The sequence below is a fragment of the Pieris brassicae genome, chromosome 5, assembly GCF_905147105.1.
Source record: "Pieris brassicae chromosome 5, ilPieBrab1.1, whole genome shotgun sequence".
Taxonomy (NCBI): Eukaryota; Metazoa; Arthropoda; class Insecta; order Lepidoptera; family Pieridae; genus Pieris; species Pieris brassicae.
In genome coordinates this window covers 12,369,621-12,384,715 of record NC_059669.1, presented here as the reverse complement: position 1 = coordinate 12,384,715, position 15,095 = coordinate 12,369,621, and the positions used below count along the sequence as shown (strand labels likewise).

Below are 15,095 nucleotides of genomic sequence, written 5' to 3'. Positions count from 1 at the left end.
ATATCCTTTTTAGTAAATTAGGTTAGTTTCTAATTATTAATTTGTCTTAAGTTAGGCTAGATCGTAATGTCAAATTGTGTTTTTTTGCAGAGGTAATTTATAAAAAATAATAATAATGAACACGATGCACAGCCGGGGATCGAACCTACGACCGCAGGGATGAAGGTTCGAAGGCCAACACTGCCCTAAATTAATAAACTAATTTTATTCAAGATATGAATAAATTTTCCCACACTTCTAAGAATCCTTCACTAAACTAGGTCGAGATCTATATAAATTGTTTTAGGCCCTTGTTTACTTCATTAGCCTGCAGCATTTTTCTTAAACTAAAACGTCCTATTCAAACAGTTTGTTGGGAGACTGCAACTGGCACTTTTCATGCATTCATGAGAGTAGCAAAGGAAAATGGGTGAAGCTTAATAGGAAATAGGCCATGTCTGACACAACAGAACTGTGTCAGTTTTGGTTGGTAACACGTGAATGATTAATACTGGCTTTAATCAAAGCTCAGCTACTTACAGCTGAATACTGATGCGAAACCTTGAATAGACAAACGGTGTTTGGATTTCTGTTTTAGTGGTCAAGTAGGCTTTCTAGGAAATTGTGCTTGTTTCTATGATTTAAGTGTGTGTTGTGTACTCATATTTATCACCTCCTTGGATATGTGATCAATGCAGTTCTGGGTTTTATTTTCGACGAAATATTAAATGTTAAGGTAGCTCTTCCGTATCTTAAACAGCCTTACATTAAATCAATTAAAGCACATGATTAATAAACACTTATTTATACGTTTTTGAGTATTAATAGTTATATAATAAATAACATGCGGTAGCTATACTGATAAAGAGTAAGAAAATACGTCGTAGTTGCTGAGGGGCTACATAGTTGTATAACATATAATTAATTTCTAAAGTGCTGAGCGAAAACTGTATGAAAATTCTTCTAATCCAAAAAAGGGGAACATATCATATGTCATTGAAAGAAAACACTTTAGTACACTAAGCACTTTACGCGTGCTTTACAGTCACGGTGACAAGAAACGTTGGATAAAAGTAGAATTTTGTACAATAATTATAAGTTTATAATAATTCATAGCTTCAATCCGGTAAAAAAAAGAGTTTTCTTTCAATGTGAAAAAGTTATGTTAACAAAAAACAATACTATCATATGTCATTGCAATACCTCGCAATTGTTTGCACTTTCGTAGTGCAAACAGTTGCGAAACCTACATATGTTTATTATTTTATTAGATGGAAAAGACCTTGTTGGTTCCCTGTAAAGACACTAAGTTTTTAACCCGTATTTAGATTTATTTAGTCATTTAAAGTTAATCGTATTATCACCATTCGATCACAAACAAATCATGAAAATGGTTCTTGCTGTCATAAACTAAATCACGCTAATCAATACCTTCTCTCGGATATAATACGAGTATATTAAAAAGAAAAATTCAAAACATACAGTTTATTGGACGTAGTTTTTACTTCTGTGGTTCGATGGATTTTAAGAAAAAGTAGCTACGTGTTTCTACTTCTAACTCAAAGTATACTTTAGTAAGTTGAGATTGAACGTTACTTAAAGGATTGAAGTGTAAGTCGATGCGGACTTCAAAACTCGTAACTTTTAAGTACGTTTCTTATCTTAAAGTCAAGTTAGCTTAGAATTATAAATACAGGGTGTTAGGAACAAAATTAAATTTTGGATTAAGTAAATATATAATAGCCGATATTAAATTTTTGTTCTCGCAATACTCGCAATAAAATAGTCTAGAAGTTATTCAAAAAAGTATGATTTACAGTTCAAATTATTTGTTTTATTTGATAGAAGTGTATTTTTTTAATTTGTAAGTAAATGTATTTAATATAAAACAGTCAAAAACGTAATAAAGGAAAGGGTGGGAGAAAGGGAAGTGTTTAGGTATTAGATGCCTCGTGATATCGTATTATCAATGTGATGATTACCAATTAGGTCTTAAATAATATAAGTAACAGTATATATAAATGGCTAAAATATTAGAGTCTTTCCTCCAATATTTATTTTTTTCCCTTGAGTAGAGACCATGGGCCATGTTGTGTAGTGTACCTTCAATATTGGCAGCATTTCCAGCAACAACGACCAAACTTTTAGAACTCGTTTAAGAGTATTATTATTACTACGTAGGTTATCATAACATGACATTATATAACATTTTCAAATGTAAAACGATAATAAGGAATTATATCTAATTATAACTCATAAATTATTAATCTAACTATAAAAATGTCGATAGTAATCTATATTTGTCTGCAGATAAAAATGCATTAGTGGTTGTGTTATTATAAAAAATGGGTGTAAAAATATTGTCATTTTTATTTCTGAATTTTAGCCTAGTCTGGTGCGGGAAACACGATATTTACAAAGGGTATATTTTGTTATTTCCAAATTTATATCTTATCTAGTAATTGCAAAAGTGGCGTAACAATTACATTCTTCTTAGATGAGACCTTTGATTTCGTTACATATGTCATTTAACAGTTTATTGTACCTAAAAATAACGAATCTAGAAACAAATTTCCAACAAACAAACGGCCGGGCTACATTAGCCTCTAAATAAATTTAACATTTTCAGATGTTCCGTGTACAGTGTTTTATTGCGTAATACAGATGATCTACATACACTGTATAAGCTGGAGGTGGAAAGCAATCTGGATATATGGCAGCATGGCCTTCCAGGAGTCAGAGAGGCGGTCGTGATGCCCACACCCGAGAACAGAGATGTCTTCTTTGAAGGGATGGAGAGGAATGGCATCGGATTTTATGAAAAGATACATGATGTCGCTCAGTAAGTTTTAGATTCTCTCTTAGGCAAAGAGTTCTTTATATAACTTCTATTATAGATAATGGACGGAAGTGGTCAGCGTAGAACAGCTGCTGCGCTTGGTGAAGAATAAGAAGAAGTATGAGGAGCTGACCGCCAACCTCCAGTACTGGAGAGGCACTACAAGAAGAAGATAACTTTTTATATGTAATGCAGCATTACATATATCACCTTTACTTATACTGGGGCTAAAGGATTATATATATATATTAAAGGAAATCTTATTAAAATATTTTATAGTACAAGAAACATTTGTGCCCATAATATATATACACCTCATTCATTAATATTAACTTTTTATAGACACAATAAAATTCACGTCTCTGTCCATCTATAAAGGTCCAGTTGCTAACGGCAATGAAACCTACGCGTTTCAATCCCGGTGATGAATCTGTTGATATTTGTTTCTATTTGCGCAATTTACACTCGCTCATACTGTTAGTAAATATCATGCGAAATTCAATGTTGTCAGGCACAGCAAGCTGGTAAAGAAAAGTGAATGCAACTTATGCAATCTGACGTTATTATTCATGTTGTAAGTGGGGACAACATTGAGAACAGTGGCACCTTGTAGGTCTAGTCGTGATCGTTTGGTTCTGTAATTCACAAGCCAACTGCCCGACACACGTTGCTTCCTCACGATATTTTCCATCAAATAAAACGACCCAGGGATTAGATTCACACATTAAAGCCACCAGACCAACACTGTATTCATTAAATTACAGCATCTTAATACATATGCGGAGGCTTATTGAATATATTTTCAGAGCACTGAAGAAAAACGAAAATGACCAGTTGGAAAGAAAGATGAAGAGAAATAATGCTGTACCGTTTAGTAAATACCCCAGATATGCAGAGGTAGATGTTTACACATGTAATAAGTACTGTATGTAAAAGAACTCTATCCAAGTATATTTTTTTTTAATTCCTAAAATATATTCATTTCATTAGAATGAACCACATGTAACGAATTTAGTTAACATACAAGTTAAATTACAAATCTTATATTACCTTATTTATTTACAAAAATTTATGTAACGGTTTAACACAAATTGGTTACTACTTCTACGTCCACCGAAGCCGACACATGCAATGCAATAATATTATAATAATTTAGTAAAATGGAGTTAACTAATGAATCAAAGATAAAGAGATGGAAATAAACAAAACATAATCGGTTTACAATGTTCAGTTGGCTGGTTAGAGAGATACATTTCATGAATGTAAATGTAGATGGAATCAAATAGAGAGTGATACGCTAGATATATCATACGTGTATTTTAATGTATATTTTTGTAAATTGATGTTTAGGTTGACGAGTACTTAGAGAGAATAGCCAGAGAATATCCCGATATCGTTACATTGGTAAATGCTGGTCCCAGTTTTGAAGGTCGGGCCGTTAAATATTTGAAGGTAATGTTTGAAATACATGTGTAATTTCAAAGCTATATATATTCAGGCATGTAATTTAATTTATTTATAGACTCACCAAACCAAATATATAAATATTAGCACACGCGAGCCCGTCTGCCTCCTTGAACCTACCTCCATGGATACTCTCAATGCCAGAGGGCGTGCCGGTTAAGAACTGGTACGCTCTTTACCCAAATGGTTTGGAAATACTTCACTGATTAGCTGGTTCTCAGTTGTGGAACGGCGGACTTTGAGGTGATACAAGTGAAATTTTCAAAGTTAAATCCGCGCATAGAAAAAAAATCTTGTGATGCACACCCAGTGTTTGACGCAAGGCATTGATAATTAAAGTATGGCATTCATAAGTTCTTGTATTTATCTGATAAAATTTTCATTTTCAGATATCAACATCTAACTTTACTGACCCGAAAAAACCTATTTACTTCATGGACGCGACAATACATGCTCGTGAGTGGGTGACAACTCCGGTCGCTCTCTATTCCATACATAGATTGGTAGAAGATCTACAGAACGATGAAAGAGATCTCTTACAGGATATTGACTGGATCATACTCCCAATTGTTAACCCTGATGGCTACGAGTATTCACATACTGACGTTCGTATCCTTTAGTTTAACTTAGTAGATTTCCTACTCAGAAGATGGAAAAAAATATTATCAAAAATATTCTCTGGCGCATATGGGGTTAATTACCCCAAATAAAACATAACATAATTTAATAAAAAAAGATTAATACGAAATAAATTTACGGTTTTTTTACGTAAAAGTGGGCAACGGACAGGAAGCTCATCATATGTTAAGTTGTACCGCCCATGGACATTTAAAGGCTCACAAGTGCGTTGCCAGCCTTTTAACAATTGGTACGCTCAGAGTATTGGAATCAAACTTGCCATATACCAGTGCTTGGTAGTGGGAATGTAAAATGAAAGAATCTGTTGAATTGTGATTAGTCAACAGCATCTTTAGTCCAAAATGCGTTGACACGTGATGAGATATTATGTTATTGTCCAATAAAAAACGCTTCGTTTTGTCTTCCGTTTTTTGTATAACATTCTCACCCCTGTAAATTCTCTTAATACCAATATATATGTAACACATAAAAAGGGGCTAAGTTAGCTTTTTGTAGAAATTTACGAAATTGCCACTCGTTGCAGGATCGTCTTTGGCGCCGCACGCGTTCTTATCGTCCAGAAATTAGCGAGACATGCTACGGCGTAGACGGAAACAGAAATTTCGATATCAACTTTAACACCTTGGGTATATCCTCTGATCCTTGCTCCAACGTCTACCCAGGCCCTGAACCCTTCTCGGAACCTGAGACCCAGTACGTAAGAGATATTCTACAAGATGACAGGATCCAGTTATATTTGAATATACACAGCCATGGGAATTATATTCTTTACGGTTTTGGTAATGCAACTCTGCCACATAATGTTTTATCATTACATCAAGTCGGTGCTTCTATGGGAGCAAGTATAGACACAAAGAAGTTGGATAAAGCTGGATTTTACGCTGTGGGCAACAGCAATTTAGTTTTATATGGAAGTTCGGGAAGCGCACAGGATTATGGACAGGTGACATTTAATTCAATGACAATCTCTTTCTTTCTTTCCAACTTGTCTGAAATTCCGACTGCATAGATTTGCAGAGAAAATTATTTATTTATTGTAAAATATAACAGTTATATCGTCCCGTGGCGGGTGGATATTTTCTACGTTTCTTAATTTTCTCTTGGTTCTTGTATTTATGAAAGTTGTTTAGTCTCTTTTATGTTGACAAATATTTCATTTTTAGGATAGTATTAATTGTATATAATTAGTAGTATCTTTAAATTGAAAATGCAATGTACGTAAGTTTTTATCTTGAAAGTCTTAGTAAGAAATTCACGATTTACCTTCTGTCGTACACATTTTTAACGTAAAAAAAATTATATATTGAAATGGAATTAAGAAATGGTTTGTTTTCGTCTTTCGAATTTAACAATTAAAAATTGATATTAATAACTTCATTTCTGTAATTCCTGTAAAACAAGATATTATACTTAAAATTTATTTGCAGCTCGTGGTTCCATTCTCGTACACTCTAGAACTACCAGGTTACGAGTATAGTTTCGAAGTTCCTGACGACTACATTGACCAGATAAACGTGGAGACCTGGGCTGGTATTGTAGACTCAGCTCGTCTTGTAAAGCTGTTTTACGCAGAAAGAATCAATTCTGAGAGTTAATAAAATTTTATAAATATTGTAAGTCGAATTATTCCAATAAGTAAAAATAAAAATGCTGTTGTTAAAAAGGTATTTTAATTTTTTCTAAAACAAATTTATTAAATTCAAAGTCAATTCGATTTTGAGCATACTCTTAGGCTGTGAATTTTTCGCATTAAATAGTTTGCGTGTAGTAGAAATGCGTAGTAGTTCAACGAAGAAATATAAAACTTATATGACAAATTATTGCCAAAATTATTTTCGAATTTGAACAAAAACACTAATACAGAATGTCTTTCTACGAATAACAGATGTTACTGTGACCCTTTTCCAAGATAATCCTTTCCATTGCAAAGTGTCGGAGCTAAACCCGAATTGGATAGACCAAGCCCTTCACAAATAACCTTTTAAAGTATATTAAAATAAGTTATCTTCCTTTCTTTATTATCTCGGAATAATTACAGTTCTCATATTTTTTAAACTATTCATATTTATATAATACATTGTTGTGATGATGTGACAAAATCATCACATACTTTATTGGTTTATTAATTAATCTATTTAAAAAACACACAAATTCACATGACGGTGGTAAAAAAATTGGCCATAATTCAAACTCTTACACTTCTTAAACAAGTACACTTATGAACGTCAAAAACAAGTTAAATTCATTGTAAATTTACATTTACTACCAGTTCGCAAGTCAAGGACGTAGAGCGGGCAAAAAGAACTGGCAAGAAGCTTTCCGCCACTCTTTTTAATCATTAGATTAGGATCATTTAAGTAAGTATTCGTCAAATTTATAAAAAGCTTTATTGATTAATTTATGTTTAACGAGGGCTTTGAATTCATTTAGTGATAATTTCTCCGTGCACCAAAGCGTCGACATTCATTACATTAATAATAATTGCTTTACAATGTTAAGGTGATAGGTATACAAGTGTACAAGTAAATATTCAATAATGAAGAAACAAACAAAGAAAAGATAATTACCAATACTTTTTTATAGTTTCATCAATGTTAGCCAGGACTTTCGCACAACGGACGTCTATGAGCGTCTTAGTACGGAATTTGAGTCCACAATACATACATACTCGTAATTTGATCAATGTAGTAGTTTTTAAGATAAATAATGATCTATTCATGAAAGCTTTAGTTAGAATAAATAACACACTATTGGTAATGACTTGCAAAGCCTTGGTGCATACAGACGCATTGTGGTGTTGATGGGAGTCAGTGACCTTATTCAACATACGGGTTTAGAGATTCGGTCGGTGCCGGGATCCGCGGAAAGGCTTAATTTAGCTTATTAAGCATAAGCTGTTTCAGCATGTAATGACCTATTTACTATTGCGCAAAGGCTGTTATAAAATTAATAACCTATATCTATTCTCAGGGTCATCTTTATACCAAATGGAATTTTTTTTTTGAATATAAATGACGCGACATAAATAAGGAATAAAATAATATTTTTTGTAACAGTGCAGGGGTTTCTTATTTATTTATAAACACGTTTATAACGTATTAAATTACGTCTGTTGTGGTGATTAATCACTTGAGAATAAAACGAAGATGGGACGTATTATTAGTCTTTTTGGTGTCTTTGTAGATTTCTTTCTAAATTCTCATATTATAATTCAACAGAAATGTAATAAGGGATAGTAAAAATGTTATTGGCAGATTGGGATCCCTGCCAGTTTCGCTACTGGAAGTTTACAAATCAAAGGCGTAGAACGGGCAGGGACTGCCAAGAAAATGTCTACTACACTCTCACTGATGTTTTGTGGTCAGGTTGCACTGATTTTACTTGTCTATTCAGAATATCCCAGACATGCTCAAGATTGCCGATAGGACTTCGAGCTGACCATCTCGAGTAGAAGTTAGCTTGTAAGCAGGAGCACACATTTGGCTGCCAATATTCGGAGGCACGAAGTCCTAAATTACACTTATCACCTTTACCACATCGCAAAAGAATTTATAAAAATTAATACAATTTGACAGAATGCACTTCGCAATTTACACGAAATATACAGACTACGTCAGACCCTTAAATTTAATTTTAACTGAAAGCGACAATTTCCTTACGTGGCCATTTCTTTTGCAAAAGAGTTTATTTGAATTGATATATATAGAATCAATGAGTTAAAATAATCAAAGAACAAATACATCAGCAGCCAAGTATGCAGGTTAACTAAAACTGTTTATAACAATAAATACATTTATTTTTATAAATTTGTTAAAATAACTGTTGTATATTTACACATTCTTACGGCACGTGCCTTCTTGATCCAAGTTGCCCATTTTTAGGTGCACAGCCGAGTCTTGAACTTGCGAGATAATCGAACACAAGCTGTAGCCTGTTACTGCTTGATACAAATTCAGGGAAATGCTCCAATTATCAGGAAATGTTCTGATCGATTCAATTACCGTTAATTTTTATTGTTGGTTTGGTTGAAATTCCTTCTATTTGTTTTAATAAGAATAATTTAATTTGATTCGAGTTGTTTTGTTTTTATTCACCGTTGCTATATACTTGCTTCTATATATCGAGAGATCCAACACGGCTGAGGGTCTCGTGCTCCATGACGATGTATGCAAAAAGTTGTTATGCCATGGCTATAAAACTACTAGATCACCTTCTTAGAAGTTATAGATCACTGCCATCTAATACTTTCAAGGGGAAGGTGATAAAATTTGTGAATGCAAGGTGCCTTTATAGCTTAGGCGAGTATTTGGACCATAACTTTGACACCAATTGTACATAACTTAACTTTGACATTATTTTTTGTTCTTATTATAAGACATAGTATCAATTGATATGACATTTGCATGCCTATTTATATATGGCTGATTGTGTGGATATTTGTAGTTGATCGATCTAATTGTCTATCTTGGCAAATAAACGATTTATTATTATTATTCTTATAAAATTGTCTCTTAATTTAGAATCATTATTTAACGAATAAAAGTACAAGCCGAGGAGACATCTTGACTTTGCACAGTTCGTTCAGGGAATGCAGGGCAATACCGACTGAGTATTCAGTGGATCATTGTGGTGTTGGGTCTATGTGATATGTGGTCGAGTAGATTGTGATTAAAAGTCAGATTGGTGCCTCGAACCCGCTGCTTGTTATAATTTCATCTAAAATTTTTATTTGTAATGATAAAATAAATCACTGTACGATAATTATTTCTGTCTTATGTGCTTCCACTTTACCCACATGACGCCCACTAACCCCGCTAATGACGATGTCTATATCGATAGAGTGATGATATATCTCCATATATCTAGAATTTCACAGCGTCAAAGTTTTATATCTCAGCCAATACAGATTGCATAATATTTTTACATCTGTTTTCCAATTATGCTGGGAAAAGTTCTATGAATATCTGCAAATCAGTGCGATTTATCAGTAAAACTTTTTGCTAACTTGGCTAAAGCTTCGAAGTTTAATAGAATTCAATAGAACCTCCTTGCTGAGTACCATAAATAACCATAGACAGTAAACTTTGTACAGATAACACGAGTATTTGTCGTACAAGCAGAGACATATTTTTCCGCGCGAAAAAGAACGTTGCATTGGGTAAAATAAATTTACAATTGTATTTGGTGCAGTGCCATCTTTTGATATTTTTGAAAATTTATCAATTATTTAAAATTAAAACGGATGTAAATGGAAGTTTCTTACCTAAAACTAAGCGGTCGAGTTGGAAATTCAAGTTATTACTAATCTAAACTAATCACTAACTAATTGGTAAATATCATAAGTTAGGATTAGTAATATGTATATTCTATATAAATAAGAATAAATAATAGTTAGAGCTGGTGCATTCCTCGCTCAACCAATAAGTATCGCTATACAGCGAGAAATGCTGAACGCGGTAAATTCGTAAAATTGATTGTTATGTTTATTCTTTTATTACCACTTCGTGCATTACAATATCAACATTGAACATAATTAAATGAAAGGAGGAGAACTTATCGATTTCAAACAATCTCTTCTAGGCAACCACTGCGAGAAAAATGTATAAAATTAGATAAGGTATTATTTAGGGTGCATTAATACATATTACATCTGACATATAAAACTAAACAGGAACAAAAAACCGAATTAAACTAAAAAAGGATACATGAAAAATAAAAAGTCAATCTTTCTCGCGTCAGTTAGTAGTTATTACGAAAGTTAGGGATACGATGTGGACAGGTAATGTTTGTACGGAAGAAATTTAAACGAAGACAGAGAAGGAGCTAAGCGAATAGGGACGAGCAGTGAATTCCAAAGCCTTTTAGTTTTTATACTGGACAAACTCAGAAACATTCTAAACACAAAATATTTAAAGAGTCTTCGTTTAAAATGTTCGTGTAAATGCTTATATCCCGTTCAATATATATCTTCGCCAGAGAAAAAGGCTCTTATTAACTTTGATGTATCGCATTTCCCGATTTTCTTTATGGCTCAACCTAAGTGCGTTGTGTGTGGGTGTGTAGTATGAGTTGGTTAATAGGCTTAGCAATCAGTTATAAGGCTGTGTACTCACAATTCATTTTACGCCTTAAACATTTCACCTTATAAGGATAATATTAGGTCCTTACATATGAAATTGGAGTTTTGTATGGGAGGAACAAAAAGTCGAATATTTTAAAATATAATTTATTTAATTAATCAAAGTATGAACCATTGTTTTCTATGCACTTTTACCATCTCATAGGTAGTTCATTGACCCCTTTACTAAAAAAACCAGTCGGACGGGAATCAATAAAATCTGTGAAGGCGATTTGGACTGCCCCATCAGAGTTAAATTTTTTCCCTTGCAAGAAGTTTTCCAAATTTCGAAAAAAAATGGTAATCTGTTGGAGCAAGGTCCGGGAAGTACGGAGGATGTCTTAGACATTCCAATTGAAGCTCTTCTAATTTGGTAGCCGTCTGTTGTGCAGTCTGTGGTCTAGCGTTGTCGTGAAGTAGCAGTGGCGTGGAGCGATTGACCAGCCTAGGTTGTTTAGCCGCTAGCTTTTCCATCATGGTTTGCAATTGCTGACAATAGACATCAGCCGTAATAGTCTGGCCAGATTTGAGAAAACTGCAATGAACTTAACTTATGAGTAACTTTTTTGGGATTAATTTTCGCTTGATCCAGCCATTGCGCTGAGCGCTTCCGATTATTGTAAAGAATCCATTTTTCATCACAGGTAATGATTCTAGATTCTAGTACTGTCGAATTACTGGCCTTGCTATGTAACTATTTTATGAAATATATCACTAGCGCGAATATTGGCGTACTCTAAGCTCGTTGTAGCCAACAGACCAAGAACAAATAAGGTTGGATAAAAGCTTTAAGGAGAGGAAAGAGAAGATGGTACCCCAAAAAAAGGTGGATAGAAGAAATAGAAGCGTCCAGAGTCAGTTGGAAAAAGCTGGAGAAGGCCTTTACCCGTGAACTATCGAACGATCGACGGTACCTAAAGTAGCCAGGATATTGAATATAAATAATGTATAAAATTTAAAAAAAAACCAAGCTGTATATTTGTCATGTTTGGAAATTAAACGGGCTTTATTATTATTATTATTAAAGTCAAAACCATTTACAACGACATCGTCTAGAAAGACATACCTGTTATATTGATCAGAATCAAAGGTCCGGCTGAATTCTATTGTATTACTGTAATTTAGGTACTTAATAACAACGTCTTCAGCTCTTACGAATGTCAATTTTTACGACTAAAATATGAGTAGTCCCTGCGATGTCCTTATAGATGTTGACTGTATTATTATGACATGAGTTGGTAAAAATTTGAGGCCAAGAGGGTTGTGGCGTACTGAATTATTATTTAATAAAATATTAACAATAATTTCATAGAAAACCAATACATGTGAAATTGTATTTGAGGTATGAAGCTGGCATGTAGTGACGTACGATGCATACGTTATGCATACAGTTTGCTCTCAGGCTCTTCTGAATTGCTAAGAAAATCTGCGTGGTTTACAAATGTATACAAATAACAACGTAACTCTAAGCTAAGCCGATCTCTTATTGAATTTGTCTAAAGATTCAGTTTAATATTATAATACATACAAATAATTTTTTTAACTTTTTTATAACTTAATAAAATAAGCAGCTCGCTATTTTTTTAAAGTTTTTCTTTCCACTCGTTGGTTGAGAGAAGGAAATGTCTTGTAAAGCGAATTGTGGAAGATTTCCAACCAGAAAGGTGGTGCGGACGGATTGGCTTATTTTGGCTCGTGCAGTGACGGATGTGGGAGCGGGGATCAACCTAAATTTACCAGAGCATTCTACGTGGTAAACTTATTTCCAAACGAGTACGTATCGTAATTTTTTTTTGTTGGTACTGTAACTTTGAGTCGGGCGTGTACAACATACATAGTGTATGCAAAATGTTGTCTTAATTTTAATGTTTATTCTATAAATAGTTAACTTAGTAATACATTTACTTGTTTTTATTTATTTATATCAGGCAGAGATCATGGATCTCCACTTGGTACGGTACTGACATACCTCTCTCGCTTCATCCGCTTTCATTATATTCACCATACTCATCAGTTATAGTACTTTTAGTTTGTCCCTTCTCTAGTACCTCCTGGATTTGGTTCAGGAATGTAAGACAAGGCCTACCGAACCCGACTTCACCAACCACGGTTGCTTTGTGTATTCTACTTGATTACCGCTTTAATTATATATAATCTTTAAATATTTATAAAATCTTAAATTTGTTAGTGGTAATATTTTCAACGCCAACAATAGATCCCAACAAACAACTTCTCTTCTATAATTTATTATAGAAGATTCTTAAAGTTTGATTATGTAAACCTAATTTCCCTGCTAATTTTGCATATGTTACTTATATATTAAGTCACTATCAAATACATACAATTCGTAGGAAGAACTTCTAATAAATGTTACGTATGTGTTAAATGAAAATTAATCTGACATACATTTTTAAATATCGTATCGAATATTGATTACTAACATTGATTAAAACAAAATAGATATGACTGGTTAGAGATTAAAACTACAATTTATTATTATCTAAATTATATGGTAAATGAATTTTTGTTTATATATTTCTTTAAGTTCAAAATATTTGTTTTAACTTCTCAAAATATGTTACAATCCGTCCCCTGGGACACTCGCAGTATGAGACTATTACGAGTTGGTTATTTATTTTTTAAGAATTGCTATATACTTGTTTATAGAAGGTATAGGAACGATAACAACGACGACAGGGAGGCCAGGTGGACGAAGACGAAATTGCGTTGAGGGCGGGAAAAAGATCGCTGGAGATAGCAAAATATAGAAAACTTTGTAATGCCTTACTGTTCATGTTAAGACATAAGACGATATAAGTATCGTATTCGTGTTTGCATTTTTACGCAATAAAATAAAGCTATATTATTATTATGTAAATAAGAAAATTCCCAGGAGCTTCCATTCAGATTGATAAACTTGTATTCTAAAGATTAACACGACGGTGCGCCCAGGTGTGGATAATCAGCATTTACAAAGTAATGTAGGTTAAATTAATGATTTTGAAACGTAAACTTACGTTTGTATAACTAAACATACAGAAATAAAAAATAAGAATAACCAATATGAGTTACGACAAGTACAGCCGCAATTTGGACCGGAAACTGGACAATGAGTCGTGGCAATTGCAAGCTCTTTCATCTTGGACGACAAGTTTTAGAACGTTTACGTTTCACTCGATTACAAAGGTTGACCCAGTATTGCACAATTTATTGACCAGTGTATTGTGCCAGTAAAACCAAACAAGCTGCTTATCAGGCCTGGTCGTGCCAGTAAAGCCTCCGACTTTCGAATCAAAGAGAAATTTAATCTTTTAAAATTTAATAAGAGAAATAAATTTAATTTAATCTTTTTAATGAAGTCGTAAGGGTAGCCCAATTTAATAACATCAGGCGTGTTGGGAACTAACTTGCTTCGTATCCTTCTAGAAGTAAAGTTGGTCCCTGGCCAAAGCCATCGAGTTGAGCTTCTGTAACCCATCATTGCCACTATTACTAAGAACTGATCACTTGCTCATGCCGCAAAATGTAAGGCTGACATGTTTGCTATGATGTTTGGAGTCAAATGAATTATTGCCATCCATACTTCAATATTGTGGTAACATTCAAGGGAAGTTACCCTGAGTCTGGTATCAAAGGTCGGTCAGAAGTAAGTGACTTGAAAGCAGTAATGAGAGCGCCACCTGAAAAAGGTTAATGACTTTGTAAGAAACAGATTTTGTGGTCGCTTCTGTTTACAATTTATCTAAATGGTGGAAGATTTTATAGTCGAACACACTGCCTTAATCCACGCCTTAGCTATTGCGATAACATAAATTAAAAATTTTGCAAATTACAATTGAGGTCTCTGACATTTTGATACAATCTCATTTTCTTTGTTCTCCAAACCCTGACCCCTAAAAGTCTGCTGATTAGTGTAAAAGATGAAGAGTGCCTATATTAAAGTCATACTTATTCCAATAATATGTGTGTAGATTTATTTTTAGTCGCAAGCTTTACCCTCATTTTCATGCGGTGCAAAAGTTATCTAACGCACAAGTCTACGTTAAAAAGTCTTGA

General features: G+C 33.6%; 1 protein-coding gene across 1 annotated transcript; it reads left to right on the top strand.

The window, feature by feature from the left end:
* Positions 1-2,288: 2,288 nt before the first annotated feature.
* On the top strand, positions 2,289-6,576 carry LOC123710443 (carboxypeptidase B-like). Its single transcript, XM_045662315.1, has 7 exons — positions 2,289-2,401; positions 2,609-2,821; positions 3,625-3,715; positions 4,169-4,270; positions 4,672-4,887; positions 5,445-5,864; positions 6,349-6,576. Exons 1-7 carry the CDS (start codon positions 2,325-2,327, stop codon positions 6,514-6,516), a joined length of 1,287 nt encoding a protein of 428 aa, XP_045518271.1. The 5' UTR covers positions 2,289-2,324; the 3' UTR covers positions 6,517-6,576.
* The last annotated feature ends 8,519 nt before the right edge of the window (positions 6,577-15,095 follow it).

Coding starts and splice junctions, on each gene's coding strand:
- LOC123710443 (XM_045662315.1), top strand. CDS start 2,325: ATGGGTGTAAAAATATTGTCATTTTTATTTCTGAATTTTAGCCTAGTC. Junction 2,822..3,624: donor AAGATACATGATGTCGCTCA/GTAAGTTTTAGA, acceptor ATATATTTTCAG/AGCACTGAAGAAAAACGAAA. Junction 4,888..5,444: donor ACGAGTATTCACATACTGAC/GTTCGTATCCTT, acceptor CACTCGTTGCAG/GATCGTCTTTGGCGCCGCAC.